The sequence below is a fragment of the Aythya fuligula genome, chromosome 1 (genome assembly GCF_009819795.1).
Source record: "Aythya fuligula isolate bAytFul2 chromosome 1, bAytFul2.pri, whole genome shotgun sequence".
Classification (NCBI taxonomy): Eukaryota; Metazoa; Chordata; class Aves; order Anseriformes; family Anatidae; genus Aythya; species Aythya fuligula.
In genome coordinates, this window is record NC_045559.1 from 54,241,265 (window position 1) to 54,257,459 (window position 16,195).

General features: G+C 54.8%; 1 protein-coding gene across 2 annotated transcripts; it reads right to left on the reverse strand.

Annotated features, from left to right (window-relative positions):
• Window positions 1-1,879: 1,879 nt before the first annotated feature.
• Window positions 1,880-16,195, reverse strand: SYNGR1 (synaptogyrin 1). 2 transcript variants are annotated; one of them, XM_032183389.1, is made up of 4 exons: window positions 16,061-16,195; window positions 8,795-9,032; window positions 8,031-8,176; window positions 1,880-5,643 (listed from the first exon to the last, which is right to left on the reverse strand). In XM_032183389.1, exons 1-4 carry the CDS (start codon window positions 16,157-16,159, stop codon window positions 5,425-5,427), a joined length of 702 nt encoding a protein of 233 aa, XP_032039280.1. In that variant the 5' UTR covers window positions 16,160-16,195; the 3' UTR covers window positions 1,880-5,424. The 2 variants fall into 2 exon arrangements, with proteins under 2 accessions (XP_032039280.1, XP_032039289.1); XM_032183398.1 differs by lacking the exon at window positions 1,880-5,643 and adding an exon at window positions 5,670-6,332.

Sequence of the window (16,195 nt, forward strand, 5' to 3'; positions counted from 1 at the left end):
GCCTTCCTGTTTTTGCAAATGTTTTCTCTGCAGAAAAAGGAGAAGCACGGTCACTCTGCTGGGCTGGAGGATAAAAGATGAAGAATGTTATTGAACACCCTGCCCCGAGGAGCAGGGAGCACAGGGCAGCCCCAGCATGGTGCTGCAGTAGACATTCAGACATCCTACACAATGGGAGGCAATTACAGGATCGCCAGCAGAAACCCTCACATCAGTTATTTTTTCTCTACTGATCGCAAGCGAGATACATTTAGGGAGATTTTTTTTTTTTTTCTGCCTTGTTTTGCTAATAATGGAGGCTGGGGCTGGAGAGGAAAGTCATGATTTTTGGCAAGGCTTGCAGCAGGTGATGTGGAAGAAAAGAAGGGTCTGTGACAGAGCCAGATTGCTACACTTGCTCAGCACCTACCATGGGCAGAAAAGGATGGTGGAGGGGGGTGGCATTGCAAGCTCCACCCTGAGCTCACCCCACCTACCTCTACCAACTGCAGCCCGATGCTTCCCACGGGCACAGATGCCCTAATGCTCCTGCCTCATTTGTAGGCTGCTATTTCCAGGCAGGCTGAAAAGGCCAAGAAATAGAGATAGAGCAACAGAGAGAACGAGCATGATGAAAGGAAGGAGAGCTGGAGACAGAGAGGAGGTAGCAATTCCTTCCCCTAGCACCTGCCAGAGAGCTGGAAAGCTACTGCGAGGAGAAAGGGAGATGGAGAGGGAATGTTTATCCCCCCCAAGAGAATGAGACAAATATCACTGCAAGAGAGATTTTGTACAGAGCTGTAGACCAGCTGGAGTTTTGAGGGAGGGAAATGAGGTTGTTTCATTTGTGCTGAGGCATATGATTTTTCTGACTTCTATGATGTGCTAAATAAAGCCTCATCTCCCAGAGTTCTGGGATTATGTGAACTTTTAAAAAAAAACTTTATAGTAGAATTGTGTTTGTAGATGTCATGCCTGCAGGGAGAAGCTTCAAAACGTGACTCATAAGAGCTTGAAATACCAGAAAGCAATTAAACAGATTTCAGATGATTAGAAGAAACAAACAAACTCATAATGCTGAAGTCTTACTCATTGTAAATGCTTGTTTTTGACAATTTGGTCTCAGCAGTTCTTAACTCCTCCCGTTGCTAAGACATCTCTAAAACACTTCCACCCCAAAAGCTAGGGCTGTAGGAAGATCTTTTTCCAAAGAAAGGTTAATCAAGGGACAGGTGGGTACATCAACGCTTTTGGGTGTACTCTTATGTGAAGCTACAGTGTGTGTGTGCTCAGCTGTACCCAAGAAGGGAGCCAGTCTGGAGGACAGGGTACAGCCAGTTTACCATCGTGTGTCTCTGCGTGCTGTCCTCAAGCTGCACAATAGCAGGCACGTTACATACTGTGGTACTCGAGTGATGAGAAGGAAGCTTTATCTAAATATTATCACAGGGTAGCATTTTGAATTTTATTTTTATCACAGAGCGAGTTGAAATGAGATCCTTTTTTTAAGGCTGGGCTATCTCTTACTGAAACCCAGTCTTGAGAGCTCTTGTTTCCCAGTATTTATGTTTTGAAAATGTGTACTATGCTGGGCACCCAAGCAATGGTCACACACAGATGAATACAAGTAAAGACACATCAAAATAATAAAAAGATCTGCTTCCCTTGGTGTGAAAACATTGGTGTTCATACTATATTTTTGCATGTCCTCCATACACACCTTCTACCCCTTTCAGAATAAGTCTCCTGTTCTAATGTGGTACTTCAAGCTCCTGCTCGTCTTTTCCTGCTGAGTAGGTAAGAGACACTTGATGGGTGTGATTTGAAACAGGCCAAGCAAAACAAGCAACTGTTGGAAAAGCCCTCCCTCCACAAAGAAAACGCAGACCAATTTTTCACATAGTTTGGTTATTTTGAATGTCGTAACTTTATTGAGACACCAGTAGTTACCACCTTCACTTTGTTAACCACAAATATATAGGACATTGTAAACACAGGTGCCGAGGTGGCGGGGGTCGCTGTAGTGGGGTTTGAGGACGGACGGGGGAGCGGGGAGGAGGGGTGAAGGGACACTTGGGCTTAGACAAGACCACTCAGGGGATCCTGTATGCAGCAGGCCATCCGCGAGTCATCGTATATACGTATATATGTATAGCTTTATATTATACATCCTTTGAAATATATATATATAATATATATACTATACACAGGCAGTAATGTGTCAGGGGAAGGGGCAGGGCAGCCCAGGTGGTGTTACGGGTGCCACGGGGAGTTGTTTGGATGGATGGTTTGGACTCACTGCGCGAGGTGGCCTCGCTGGGCTCCTTGCCTTGCACCCGCTCTGGGGACCAGAGCCGAGCTTCCTGTGGAGGCCATCCCACTATGCTGCCTTCCTGGGGCCTCCCAAGTGCTCGCGAGGCTGTGGGGACACAAATGCCCTCCTCCCCTGAGGGAACTGCCAGGAATAACGCGGAGGGGAAGGGGGTGCAATGAGGTGATGAACTGGGTGCTGGGGACAGGGGAAAACGGGGCATGGGGACGTGTCCAGAGGTTGAAGCCACAGGTAGAGGTGGGGCAAAGGTTCCTCATTCCTTTGCCCTTCACAGCCCCTGCTTTCATGGAAGTCCCTTACTTGGAGGCTTTGTAAGATAAGAAGACATCAATGGGCCGTTGCGCCCAGCAGGGGATCCATAATCCTCTGTAATCCAGACAAATGGCATGGCGGGAAGAAAGCCTTCTTATCATTTTGCTTATGTAGCCTTCCCTCTGATCTCCTAATCCCCAGAGTGGGACTGATCTCACCAAAGTTGAGGAGCTAAAAGGGACATGTTCCAGCCAGCTGCCCGGGCCTTGCCTATGATCACCAGAAACAGGAAGCACCTTATCAGGAGCGCCTGAGATAAGATAAACAACCCCTTGGGTAGGGCCATCTCCAGGGATGGCCATATGCCACTGGAAGTTGCATTTTGAGGGGGAGGCTTGTCCCACCTCAAACCCACTGGAGGCCATCAGATGGTTACGAGGGAGGCGAGCCAAAGACGATAAAGGAAAGCTTTCTCGTGAGTCACCCCCGCATGATGTTTAGCCATCTATGTAGCTCTGATGAGGGTAGAGCCATGCTACACCCTAAAACAGGTCCCCAGGTAGACCGCCCCGATGTATGGCCTGTACCTCATGCACCTGGTCCCTCGCCCCCTCCCCGACGAGATGGGGCAGGTAATGGGCAATTCCTCCCAGAACGGACAACGTATTTTTATGCCAAGGGTTGATTATTTATAGCCGCCGCCTCCTCTCCCCTTTGGCTTCCCCCAAACACCCAAAATGAAAGCATGAAGGGTGACACGGATGAGTCTGGGTGAGTACAACGAGTTTTTCTCCTCCTCCACCTCGTTATTCTCTCATTCCACTCCCCCCTTAGGAGAGATGGACTGGAGGGAGCTCCCCCCCCACAGCCACAGTCATAACGAATCTCTCTCAATAAAGTAACCCCCTCCCAAGCCTAAATATTAGGCTGATCCCACAGAAAATAAAAGAAGCCCGAGGGGCTTCCCTCTGAAAAATACCCCTCCTATGTACAGTATTGCTTTCGCTCGCAGCCACGGAGCACAGGACGTTTGCCCAGGCCCTCCTTGCATGTCTACAGGGTTCGTTGGTTCCCCTTTCATCAGCAACCACCAGCAAGGGAGGGCAAGCCATGGGGATAGCAGCCAGCAGCACAGGTCTGCAAGTGACAGGCTTGCCTCTCACCCCTGCGGAGGTCTAGCAGCTCCTGAAAGCTGCTAGGAGCAGGTAGAAACCGTGCCCCCTTCCCTCTTGGGGTCTGCAACTCAACATTGTCTCCCCCTTCTCTACCGCTGTGGGGCAGCCGGAGAGTAGTGCTAGGAGGACTGGTGATGTGGGTGAAGGAAGGCTCAGCGTCCTCCAGATGAGATGTTTGCACAACCACAGGCCGTACCCGCGTCCCATCCTCTTGGCTCCAAGGGATGCTACAGGGAATGGGCCAAACGCTCAGGTGAAGCACCTGCGGATGCTAGAGCTGCTCCTGATCTCTGCTACGTGGGTCAACGTTGCATGGACCACGGTGGCTGCTCAGGGGATAGAGCTCCTCAGGACATACCCCACTGCTTGTGCTCTGAGAGGGCTGTGCAGAAAATTGCCCGTCTGGCTATTGCTCGGTTATTTCCCTTTAGGCACAGACATTAATTTTATCCCGGAATTAGCAGCCTGCTTCCGGAGCTGTGTCTTGACTTGAAGCAAAATCATGAGGAGTGTGGAGTACTGTCCTTACGAGCTCTATCCGAGAGGCACTACTGCCACCTAGGTGAGGCTTTAAAGACTTACCAGATGCTGCAGAAGGAGCACGAAGGTATAATAAATGCAAAATACAGCAGGACCAGCCTTCAGAGAGCCCGGTCTGGCACAAACCAACTTTGCAAGGACGGAGGAAGTTCTCCCCTTGCTGTGCTGACCGCCCCATCCGAATGGGAGACGAAGCCCACCTACGGACCCTCACTGCTCGGCGGCCCCCCAGTGTGACAGCAGCCACGTTTCTTTCTAGGGGTCCTGCTCCATTCCCATGTGCTCGAGGTGGTGCCATGCTACCAGAGGAAGGGAGGAGGCTGCAGCAGCACCCGAGGAGTGAAACTGGCTTCCTTCTCCTCCTCCTGCCCAGGTGAAACAGCAAACAGATGAGGGGAAACACACCTCCACCTTAACCCAAAGGGAAGGAGCAGCTCTCACGGCACTGCCCCTCTGCTCTGCTCTCTCAACCCTTGCTTTCATCTACAGCAAAATCTACAAAAAGCTGCATTTTTTTTTTTTGATTGTACCTGCAAATATTCCTCTTGCCCTTCCCGTTTTCTCTCTTTGCGCTCCCTCCCCTCTCCCGCTCCCCCCCAAAACCCTCTGAAAATAAAGCATTTCCCCACTCATGTGGAAGGGCACCCTCGCCCCTCCATGCAGCCCCCCCCTCCACCCTCGCACGCCTGCATGCCAGCTCTCAGCCTGCCCCCCTTCCACCCTCCCCTCCCTGAGCCAACAGGCCCTCGGGCCCAATTCGGACGCTCCCGCATCTCCTGCAGCATGGAGCAGCATCGCCTCGCCTAGGAACACCTCCTCCCTTCCACCCCCAGCATCCTTCCCCCCTGCCCCACTGAAGGAGGGAGAGGAGCGAAGGGGGGGGACCTCCCTCGGTGACAGATTTTGGGACATGTTGGTGCTGGCCGGTAGTTCCGGGGGGAGGAGAGGGAAGAGGCGATGGGGAACCCTTTTTCTTTGTTAAAAAAAAAAATACAATAAATAAAAACAGATGACCCAGAAGGCTGGAGCATAGCTGAGAGCCACCTCTTGTGCCGCTACGCACGTGTCTGGTTTGTGCCTCGGCTTGCTGCCGGCAGTGGGAAAGGGGGCAGAAGGGAAAGGGGCCGGGGAAGGGGCATCGGCGGCTCAGTAGTTCTGCGTTTGGTACCCCTGTGTCTCGGTGTCGAAAGCATCTGCCGGAGGAGGCTGCTGGTACGTCCCCACCGCGTCCGTAGCATCCTCCTCGTTCGTGTAGGGAGCGTAAGGCATGCCGGAGTCCTGGCTGGGGTCCATGTAGTCCTGGGAGAAGAGGGCCGAGTCGGCGCCCAGCCGGAAGCGCTGATACGCCAGGAACGCCTGGCCCACCTTCAAGGGGGGACGGGGAGAGACGGGAAGCAGAGAGGGGACGGGAGAAAGAGAGAGGGGAACGTACCGAGAGAGAGAAACAAACAAAAGGAGGGTTAGTAGTGGTTACGGGTTAGTGCGCGACGCCTGTCCAGGTTCAGGCTGCCCTGCGTAAGGCACCAGCTCCGTGGCAAGGAGAAGAGGGACAAGCTGCAACGGGGTGGCCAGCAGGGAGCCTGGGCACGGGGTTCAGCATCGCAGACCCCAACAGGCACGTCTCGTCTTCCCAGAGCATCCCCGACAGCGTTGAGCGGTTTGGCAGGTCACAAACTGCCCCACGGGGAAGAGTTTGGGGAATGAGGGCTGGGAGGAATGGAGAAGATACAGTGGTGGGGGCAGAAGGCATCTCCTGGCTGAAATATTAGGTCTGAGCAGTCATCAAAAGAAAGGCACAAGTGTTACACAGCATTAGTTCGGGTGAGGGAGAGAAGGGGCAGAGGAGGAACACGCGAACAAACGCCCGTGGTCAGAGCGTTGGAGCCGACTGCTTGACAGCCTCCTTCATCTGCACCCCTTGTCCCTGCCCCCAGGCTCGCCACCAGCGAGGGGCACTATGGCAGCAAGGACGGGGAGTTGGGGAACAGCGTGTTGTATTCCTCCTGAAAAGTAATGTCCCTGAGTCGCCGGAAACCCAGAAAGGTGAGGAAGCCCTGTGAGGAGAGAGAGAGGTGTGGGGAGGAGAATCAGTAAGAAAGAACAAACCAGAGCATTTGACTGAAATTAAGAAAAAAAAAATAAAAAACAAAAAACACATTGTGCTGGAGCTCAAGGGACACCGCTGCTTGCCCTTGGCAGCACTCGAGCAAGGGGCTTGGCTTGTGGGGGGGTCACGGTGCTGCCCCTGGTCCCCGCTGCCATTTTGGCTGGTGCTCAGCGTTTGGCAGCCCCCCTCCCTCTGACAGCTTCGTTGCCTTTCGGCACCCTTCCTACCTGCCCTTGCCCAACACAGGAGATAAAGCTACAAGGACTCGGTGCTTTCAGAGATGGGATGAGAATTGCAGGGGGGATTTATACTGAACAGGGAACAAGGGATTGCTGGGAAAGGGAAGTCTAAAAAGCCTGCAGTCATCTTCTGAAAAAGCCATTCCTGAGTGGAGCTGCAGTCATGGGTGCAGCCTGCTTCCCCAGAGCTGGGAGCGATGTGGCCGCAGCCTCTTGTGGCCACCAAGCATTTTCATGTGATGGGATAAAGAAGGGAGAGCACTGAACCCCTGTTCTGGAGCTCCCTTCTCTGCTTAGCATCGATGACCTGAAAGGGCTGTTAAAATCCTTTCATGTGCGGGGAAATGATGCCCAGGGAGGCTGGCTTGCACAAGGTCATCCTGGAGGTTTGTCAAGGACACTCTTGACTGGAGTCTATGTGAGGTCTCCTTCCACATATGTTCTGGTGTCCTTGCTTCCCAGGTGTATTGGGTTTACGTGGCAAGGGTTTGGTAGCGGGGGGCTTCAGGGGTGGCTTCTGTGAGCAGAGCCCAGCAGCTGCCCCATGTCAGGGCAGAGACAGCTTTAGGCGGCTCCAGAAAGTACCCACTGCTGGACAGAGCCAAACTAGAGAGAGACGCTGGTTGGGCCTCTGGGAGAGCAGATTTAAGGAAGGGGGAAACAAATCTGCTGTGAGACAGCAGCTGGGAGAGAGGAGTGAGAAATGTGGGAGACCCATCCCTGCAGCCCCCAAGGTCATGCAGCAGGAGGGCAGGAGGTGCTCCAGGCAGGCAGCAGCAGTTCCCCTGCGGCCTGTGGAGAGGCCCCTGGTGGAGCAGGCTGTCCCCCTGCAGCCCATGGGTCCCCCATGGAGCAGATCTCCACGCTGCAGCCCCCCCATGGGTGGAGGAGCCCCCGGTGGAGCAGGTGGATGTGGCCTGGAGGAGGCTGCGGCCCATGGAGAGCCCCCACAGGAGCAGGGGTCTGGGGGGAGCTGCTGCCTGTGGGGGACCCGTGCTGGAGCAGTTTGCTCCTGGGGGATGGATGGATGGACCCCGTGGTACTAGTTCTCTCTGCTCTAACCTACTAGCAATAGGTAATAAATTATATTAATTTTCCCATGCTGAGTCTGTCTTGCCCACGACAGCTCTTGGTGAGTGATCTCCCTGTCCTTATCTCAACCCACGAGGCGTTTACTGTCATATTTTCTGCCCCTGTTCTTTTTGGGACGGGGAGTGATAGAGCAGCATGGCAGAGCCATCAGAGTGGAACCACCACACCAGGTTTCCCTTTCAGCAACCTCTCCTCCTGCTCTTCCTTCTCCAAAGCCATGTTTACTGGGATCCCAGAGCCACCCACCTCCCATTCCCCACAGCCTAACACGCTGCAGAGGACGCCTGATCCGATGTCACGGCTTCTCTACTCACCCAGGTGAAGATGGAGAAGAAGGAGAACGTGATGGCTGCTCGGGCTGCATCCCCTCCCTCGTTCATCGGGTTGTCCTCTTCTTTGGAAGCTTGCCACTGGTTGGTCAGAAAGCAGAAGCCAACGAACCACAGGAATGCCCAAAAGGCTGGGATGGGCCACCAGCAGCACGCCAAAGGGGAAGGGGAGAGAGATCAAGAAGGCACGTAAGGGCAAATCACAAACACATCGCGTTTCTCTGGAAACTGCAACCCGACGAGACCCGCCAGTGCACTGCAGGCTGGGCCAAATTCTGCCTGTGCAGGCTTTCTAAGCTCAGTGAGTAGGTTCACGGACAGCTAAACCATCAAGGTGACGATAGGTGCCTGCAGAAGGTACCTCAGGAGAGTCAGCGGGAGGAGGTTTTGTTTGCTTGTGCTTGGATTGATCACGGGACCTGCATTTGGCTCTCAGTACAAGAGCAATCACCACAGCTTCACGCCCCTGTCCTGCAAGGACGAGTGAAGAGCAGCTCCTTCCAAGGGAGCCGCAGCAGGAGCAGCCAGCCCGCAGGCGCACAACTGGCCTCTGCTTAGCTCAGCAGCGATAAAAGCCCTTATCCTGAGGAAAGCTGCTGAGATATCCTCAATATCCTACATCCCCTGGGGACAGGGGATGGGAAAGGGGCTCGGTAGCAGGGAGCTGGGCGTCCAGGTTGGCACCCGGTGGGGAGAAGAGCAGAGGCAGCGGCCAGCACTGAAGAGCAGCGCTGTGCCAGGAAGCTCACCCGAGACACCGATGTCGGAGAGCACTGCCTTCTTGCGGTCCTTGACGCTGCTGATCTGCGGGAAGTAGGCATCCAGAGCCAGGTAGAGAAGGCAGCTGAGGAAGGCGAGGACGCCCACGGTGATGCCATAGTTGCAGGCGTTGCGGTTGCGGTTGAAAATGCAGTGCTCCTGCGAGTCGTCCACGCGGTTCACGTAGCCTTCATTGACGATGGAGCCAAACACCACGATGGAGAACACCTAGAGGGGGAAAGAGGTGGGAGGCACATCAGGGCAAGCCCCCTCTGGACCTGCTCCTGCAAGCGTGGCCGCTCTCCACCAGCATCACTCCTGTCCCACAGCCTCGCCTGGACTGTGGCCCCGGGGAGTTGTATTTTATTTCAGAGGATTAGCTTAAAATAGGGCACTTCTGGATGCTTTTTTTTTTTTTTTATCCATTTGATCCAAACAGATGTAAAGCAGCCTCAGCCCGGAGGAAGGGCGGCTTCCCGTGGACACATGGGGAGGTGACGTGGAGTGTGAATTCGGATAAGGCTTTGGCGCGGGCGCCTGCATGCAAGAGCTACCAGCAGCAGCAATCTGCTTACTTTGCACTTTTCCTCCTACCCACTCCTTTCCCTTCTAGGAAGTCATTGTTTCCACCACGCATTTGTTCTCCAGTTTTATCCATGAAGGTACCAAGCTCTTTTCCCCATTCGCCCTCCCACAGCCCCAGCTCCTCCTGCTGACCTGCTGGGCTCCCACTCTCCCCACCCCTTTGCACATCTTCTGCCCCTCTGCTTGGGCTTTTTTTACTTCTTTTTAAGAGCATTTTATCACCTCTTACAGCCATTTAGAAGATCTAACAGGATGGGTAGCTTCCCTCCTTCTCCTCTCTTCCCAGCTCACCACATCTCTTGCTCCCCTGCCCATTTACTGCCGGGATCAGCTTTTGCAAGATTTCTGCCTCTTGCACTCGCCGTCACCGCGGCTAACGCCAAAATCTGATCACAGCTGCAGGAGAAGGGCACCCATCAGCACTCCCTACCTGCCGTGTGTTATTTTAAACCAGGCAGAATTAAGGATGAGGCCAGGTAGGAAGGCCCTAATCCGCAGCTGCCAGTTTAATCTTCGCTCACCGACTTAGCTTTTGTCACCTGCCGCAGGGCCAGCCCTCTCTGACACGGCAGGCTCACCGCGGCAGAGAGGTATTTACGGCAGCCCCACTCCTTCATCTCAACCAAACAGCAGCCGCAGGAGGAGGAGAGGAAGATGAAGGTGGCACTTGCAGGTTTTTCTTTGCAGGGCATCTCAAGACCCTTAGAGGATGCCCCAGTCCCACAGTCCAGAGCTCTGCTGTTTGACCAAGAGCATCAAGAGCAACCCTGACAGCCCTCAACGGTGTCCACGTTTCAGCTGCCAAGCTCTAACACGTATCTACTAACACCAGTATAATTTTTTCACTCAAAAGCTCATAATTTGGTCCCGCGTGTGTGGCTGATGTCGAGCGTGTTTTTGACACACCGCTGCAACCCAACAAAGCTGGGAGGTAGTGCCCCTAAGCATCGGGGCTGTATGGGTTCTCTGAAAGTCAGAAAGAGATTTCCAAGACAGGAGATTAAACAGCTGGTTTCTCCTCTTCTTCCTCCTCCTTGAAAATCAAAATTGATCACACTTTGCTCAAATTGACCATGAAAAACACAAGCCAATAAAAACCTCTTAAGCCCAAAGCAAAGGTCTGGTCCTCGAGATTTCAGCCTGAGTGGTTTAGAAAGGCAGCAAGTCGCAGAGAGTTACACATGGGGTCTTTCAGCAGGAGGTCTCCCGCAGTTAATGGCAGGCTGGGCTGTTCGTGCTGTATTCCTCCGACCTACCAGAGGGCCAAGAGACTGCTCGAAGTGAAGTCCAGGTGCTGCCAGGGCTGACACTGCCACCTGAAACACCCTCCTGATACTGAGGTTACAAAGCGAGTGCAGAGCTTCACTTGGAAGACGAGAAATAGCCTCAAAAGAGGCTTAGCCTGCTGTTCATTTTTGTTTCAGGGCTCAATAATGGTAAAGTGTCGACTCCCTGAGTCAGGTCAAGCCTTGCAACACCCTGTATTGAGTCTCTCCTTGCTCATTTTGGGATGAGTGAACTTCTGCAACAGCCTCTCCCCAGAGACGCCTCTGGTTACTCTGTTCCTACCATGATACACGTCCTCTCTGGGCTCTTATCTCCTGGTTTGCCGCTGACCTAGAAGGGCTCTCACCGAGCACAAGCAGCAGAATAATTCCTTTTCGCCTCTGTCCCTTCAGACCTGCCTGCATCAGCACTTCCTAAAGGAACAGTTGAGTGCACAACACCAGAGGGATATCCCCACCCCCCGAAATTTCCCAGCAGGAGGCTGAATTGCTGAATATTTAACCCACAGCAGCTACGTCTTGGCATAGGTGGTGGGCAGAAGCCTGCTGACCTAGCGCGGCACCTGGGAACGCCGCGGCCCCATTTCGCACAACGAGTCCCCAGTGCACAAAGCTTTGTGTACAGAGAGTAAGAAAATGCCCCAAAATACACCTACAGCTGGGAAGTGACGTGCAGGAGGCCGGTGCAAAGCCCTGCACCCCGATATCCCCCACAGCAGCACAGCGCTCTTGTTGGGGACCTCTCCCCTGCTCCTTCCCTGCGCGTGGTCGTGACAACCAGGCAGGCGTTTTGCTTTTGGAGTGGCCTCATTTCTTCGGCGAGGCTGTTGAAGAAACTCGACGGGGCTTAAAGTAACCGGATTTTTAGGTTGGGCAGGTTTCCTTAGGCCTCCGGGAGCAACACCAGCCGGGCAGGTGTAACATCTCTTTGGAGGTGCCCGTTCGTGGCACACAAGCAGTAATGTATTCAGCTGCTGACTAGAAAAAGGGACAGAAAAAAAGCACTTAGAGGGGATCTGGGCAAGCTGCCTGCTGCTGGGACCCTGTTTTCACTGCTCCTTTGACAGCACATCATCACGGGCTGCTGCAGGCATTTCCCTAGGCTTGTTTTAACCGAGGCACCTGGAGAAGCCCAGAGCAGGGCCCTTTGCAGAGCTGACACAGCCAGAGGAACTCGCTGAAAGACACCGAAAAAAAATAATGAACTTAATGCTAGGGCACTGCGGGACGAGGCGGGGGGAGGCTGAGAGTTTTCCTGCCCCGCTTTCCCAGGGGCTGTTACAGGGGTGTGAAGGCTTACAATGTGCCGAGTGGACAGAAAGCCACATCCCCCCCATGAAAGACCTCTTTTTTCTGGCCCCAGAAATCTGCTCCGGCCAGGCACAAACTCCTGAGCATCATGTGAGGTCCCCAGCGCGCTGCCCATCCCCAGCCCCGGGCATCATGTGATGGGCCTCCGGGTGCTGTGCTAGGATTTTCCTGCACCTCCTCCCAGGAATTTGCCATAACTCCTTCCCTAAAATCCCCACCAGGGCCTTTTATCAGGGATGAGGCTGCTTTGGCTTGCGGCAGTGCCCTCCGGCCACGGGCTCTGCTGCCCTGCCTGCTTCCTCTCCCCCTCCCCAGCCCCCCGGTTTATTCCATTAGGGAAAGGAAACGGTTTGGGGATGTAATATGGCTTGCAGGACTTCAAATCAAATCCATCTCGGGCAGAAGGAGGCAATAACCTCTCCTGTGCCTGATCTGGCAGCAACCAGGAATAAATCTATTTAAAAATGCGAGGACGAGGGAGATATCAAATGCCGGCCTGGCAGAGATGAGGGGGTTTTCATTTGCGTTCAGCCGCGGTTTCTGGAAAGCTTTGGAGAGCCCTGCACAGCCACGGATTGTTATTATCATCATCATCATCGTTAAATCTCCGTGTGTTTAGCTCATTTTGAAGAAAACACACAGCTTTTGGTACGCGTGGGACCAGCAGCTTGGAAGCAGAAGGCCTCTGTTTGTCCCCCGCTGCTGGCACTGCACGCACAGCAGTGTCCTGACGAGCCCTGACCCTGGGGCTTCCCCCCTGTGTTGGCAGGGGGGACACAGCCCTAAATTCCCCCAAAATGGGTGACATTAACCCCCAGCCCCTTTCCCTGGCCGCCAGCCACATGGCACCAGCTTCCCCGGGGCTGAGCTGGAGCAGGTGATGCGGGGAGGGGGAGAGGCTCCACATCCCTAATTCCTGCATCCTTAATTCCTGCCCTGGGATCCCCAGCAGGCTCTCCTCCCCAGCCAGCTCTTTTTCACGCCCGGCTTGGCAGCAATTAACCCTTCTGCTGCACACGTTTGGGAGCCCTTGGGCCATACCCTGCCTTCTCCACGCTGCCACCCAGGTCCTCCCGTGCTTTCCAGACTGCCCCCACATCACCAAGTGGCTGCTGAGCGAAGTGCCCCCAAATCGCGCCTTTGTCCACCAGGAAGAGTTCCCTTTTATTCAGAGCAATTTATTTTTTTTTTTTTGCTCGTATTTCAGCATTGCCTTCTGTCCCTCTGTGCCGCTTCTCAGATTTTTATCTGCAGATGCCATTTACGGGTGATTTGTCCCTGCTCCAAGGTCTTTCCTGGAAATGTCAGGCTGGGCACAGCACAACCTGCTGCGCCCAGCCCCAAAGCACACCAGGGCTGTGCGCATCCACTGCCTGTCCTCTCCCACCAGCACCGACCCCAAAAAGCCCCAGTGGAGCTTAAAAAGGGGTCCCACGCGAAGGGGACCTCGTGAGGAGCCATGCCTGGAGCTTGGCTCAGAGCAGAGGCCGCTTTCCTTTTATCGCTTGCCAACACCACGCAGCCACTGACCAAAAAGCACATGAAGGAGAGGAGGCAGAGGGCACGAGCTGCTGCGGACCCTCAAAGCCGGGAATTTCAGTGGCAGGGACAGCCCCAGGCCCTCCGAAGCACCAAAGCACTGCCTGGATCAGGCTGCAAGCCCCGTGGGCACGAGCCAGCTTTGCTGCCCGCTGGTAAAATGCCATACACACTTGGGTGTCGGGACTGTCTTCTAAAACACGGCGTGGCCCCAGCACAAGGTCATTGCCTCGGGAAGAAACCGTAAAGATATTCTGCTCTTAATGAAACCTCGTCACGTGCAGCCGGCCAAAAGGAGTCTCCGGCTAGCCACGGCGAGGCGAAAGGCACGTGAGATGTGAGGAGGCATCAAAGTGTTTCCATCAGGTCCTGGGGTGGGAAGGGAAGGCTCCTGGGACAGCACAGCGAGGACGAGCCCTTCGTCGACAGAAGGGTTCAGCTCGCAGGGCCCGGCAATACGCGGGCTAAGTGCGGATGCGCTCGCCGCCTGTAAATGCACCCGGGGGAGAGGAGCAGGGAGGGAGCAGCACCATTTAAACCGAAGGGCATAAGAGCATGGAAAGAAATGGGTAAAAAAAACAAACAGCCGTGAATAGATTTGCCCTGATGGCCCTGAGCATCTCAGCATCTGAAATCTCTCCCAGAGGGAGTGAGAAGGGCGAAACAACCACGAACCATTATTTTTTTTGAGCAAAGTTCAGCTGATTTATGGAAGGGGCCAAAAGGGCCCCTTGTGACAGCCTGAGACGGGACTTCAACACCCATCAGGATCTTTCTGGGACTCAAGTTTTGGGGAAAAAAAAATAATCATGACTAAATATTTGAGGGCAGCCTCCCCTGGCTGTGGGGAGGGAGAGGTGCTCAGCAGGAGAGACCAGATAAAACCAGTGAAAAAGCACAGGGAGGAACCTGTTGTTGGGGAGAAAAAAGGTGAATGCCGGGTCCCTTGCTGACCTGCAGCAGTTCCAGCTCCTACATCAGGACACGAGTTCCCACAGGTCCATCCCACAGCACCTGGGGTAAAGCCCAGCCTGTCCTCTGTCAAGGTCAGACCCTCAGAGATGGGGAAACACCGTGGGGTGGCAGGGACAGGCTGGTCCCCGGGACGTGCTCCTTGCTGGGGGGACCTGGGGAGCACGGGGCTGAGCTCAGAGGGTGACCCGACAGCACCTGAGACACTCTGGAGCAGAGCAGATGCCCCCCCCCAAAAAAAATAAAAAATCCTTATTTCCTGCTCTCTCTCTGCCTCACCTTTGGGAAGCCAGAACCCTGCAGTGCTCGAATGAAGTCACAGAGGAGGGGAATAAAAAAAAAAAAAAAAAAGAAGAAAGGAAAAAGAAGAAGGCAGAGAGGGAGAAAGAGGAAATTCTGTCCCAGAGATTAGAGGCAGGCGAGCCTTTGTAGGTCACCCCGCGTCCATCACCCTCGCTCTGCCCGCTCGGGGAAGGGGGTCACGCGTCCCCCTGTAAACAAGCCCGGACAGACAGACGGACGGATGGACAGATGGACAGGCCACCCCCGAAACGTTAATCCCATCCCCAGCCATCTAGCAGCTCTCCAGCCACCCTCGAGTCACGACCCCCGCGGACGGACGGACGGACGGACGGACGGCACCCCCCGCGGCCACCTTCCCTTCAATCCCCCGTTCCCCCCGCGCCGCTCGCTGCATTTTATTTTATTTTATTTTATTTTCCCATTTCAGGCGGCTCGCGCCTCCCCCTCCGGTGCGCATGTGTCCCCCGGCTCCCTCTCCCTGCCCTCTCCCTCCTCTGCTCCCAGCCCAGACCTCAATCTCTCCCGCGCCGGCTGCCCGCCGCAGCTCGCTCCCTTAATCCCAATGACCTTCTTGCGGGGACGCGCTGGCGTAGGGCGGGATGGGGGGCAAACATTGCAGGGAAAAGAGTCTGGGGTGGGTTGAAAGCAAGACAGGGAAGCGCAGAGCCCCCCCAGCAGCTCGCCCAGGCACCGCCAAGCCCCGCACACCCTGCGGCATCACCCCAGGGGTGAAACCCCAAAGCTCTCCCCGCTATATCTGGGATGTACGGAGGGCTGCATGCACGCACCTATGCGATATATGCGCGTGGATGTGTTATATAGGGAAATACGGCCACGGGAGATAGCCAAGCACGCATAGCCCTGGATGTGTGCGCACGGGGAGGTGTGCGGGGAGGCGCAGCGGTGCGTACCCCCATAGGTGCACGCAGCGGATAGCTAATGGGTATATTACAGCACTACATATAGAACCGTCCTAGTGGGAATAATGGTATATATTACGCAATGTACAGCACAGGCAGCGATTTAGGAGATCTAGCATATGGGAAGGGTATGGTATATAGAGAGAATAAGGGTGTATGTATATATATAACCTATATATATGTATATATATAGGTGTGCATGTGCAGGGGGGGGCGAGGACCGTGCCGCCTGCCAGCCCTGCAGCCGGGGGGGGGGGGGGGGGTCTCCCCCGAGCCCGTCCCGTTCCCAACCCGTTCCTCCCAGCCCCGTCCCCATCCCCGGTCCCCATCCCGGGCTCACCCAGGAGAGGAGCCGCAGCAGGGTGTGCGGCTGCCGGAGGAAGGCCTGCGGGTCGAAGGCGCCGCCGGCTTTCCCCGCTCCGAAGGCGCCCCCGTCCATGGCGGGGCCGTGCCGAGCCGCGCCGAGCCGCGCCGA

Bases quoted from the DNA above. Each gene is read 5' to 3' on its own strand.
- SYNGR1 (XM_032183389.1), bottom strand. From the start codon at position 16,159: ATGGACGGGGGCGCCTTCGGAGCGGGGAAAGCCGGCGGCGCCTTCGAC. The intron at 8,177-8,794 runs GTGAGCTTCCTG...GGCCCATCCCAG, and splicing joins CTCCGACATCGGTGTCTCGG to CCTTTTGGGCATTCCTGTGG. The intron at 5,644-8,030 runs GTGAGTAGAGAA...CCCCCCTTGAAG, and splicing joins TCTTCTCCATCTTCACCTGG to GTGGGCCAGGCGTTCCTGGC.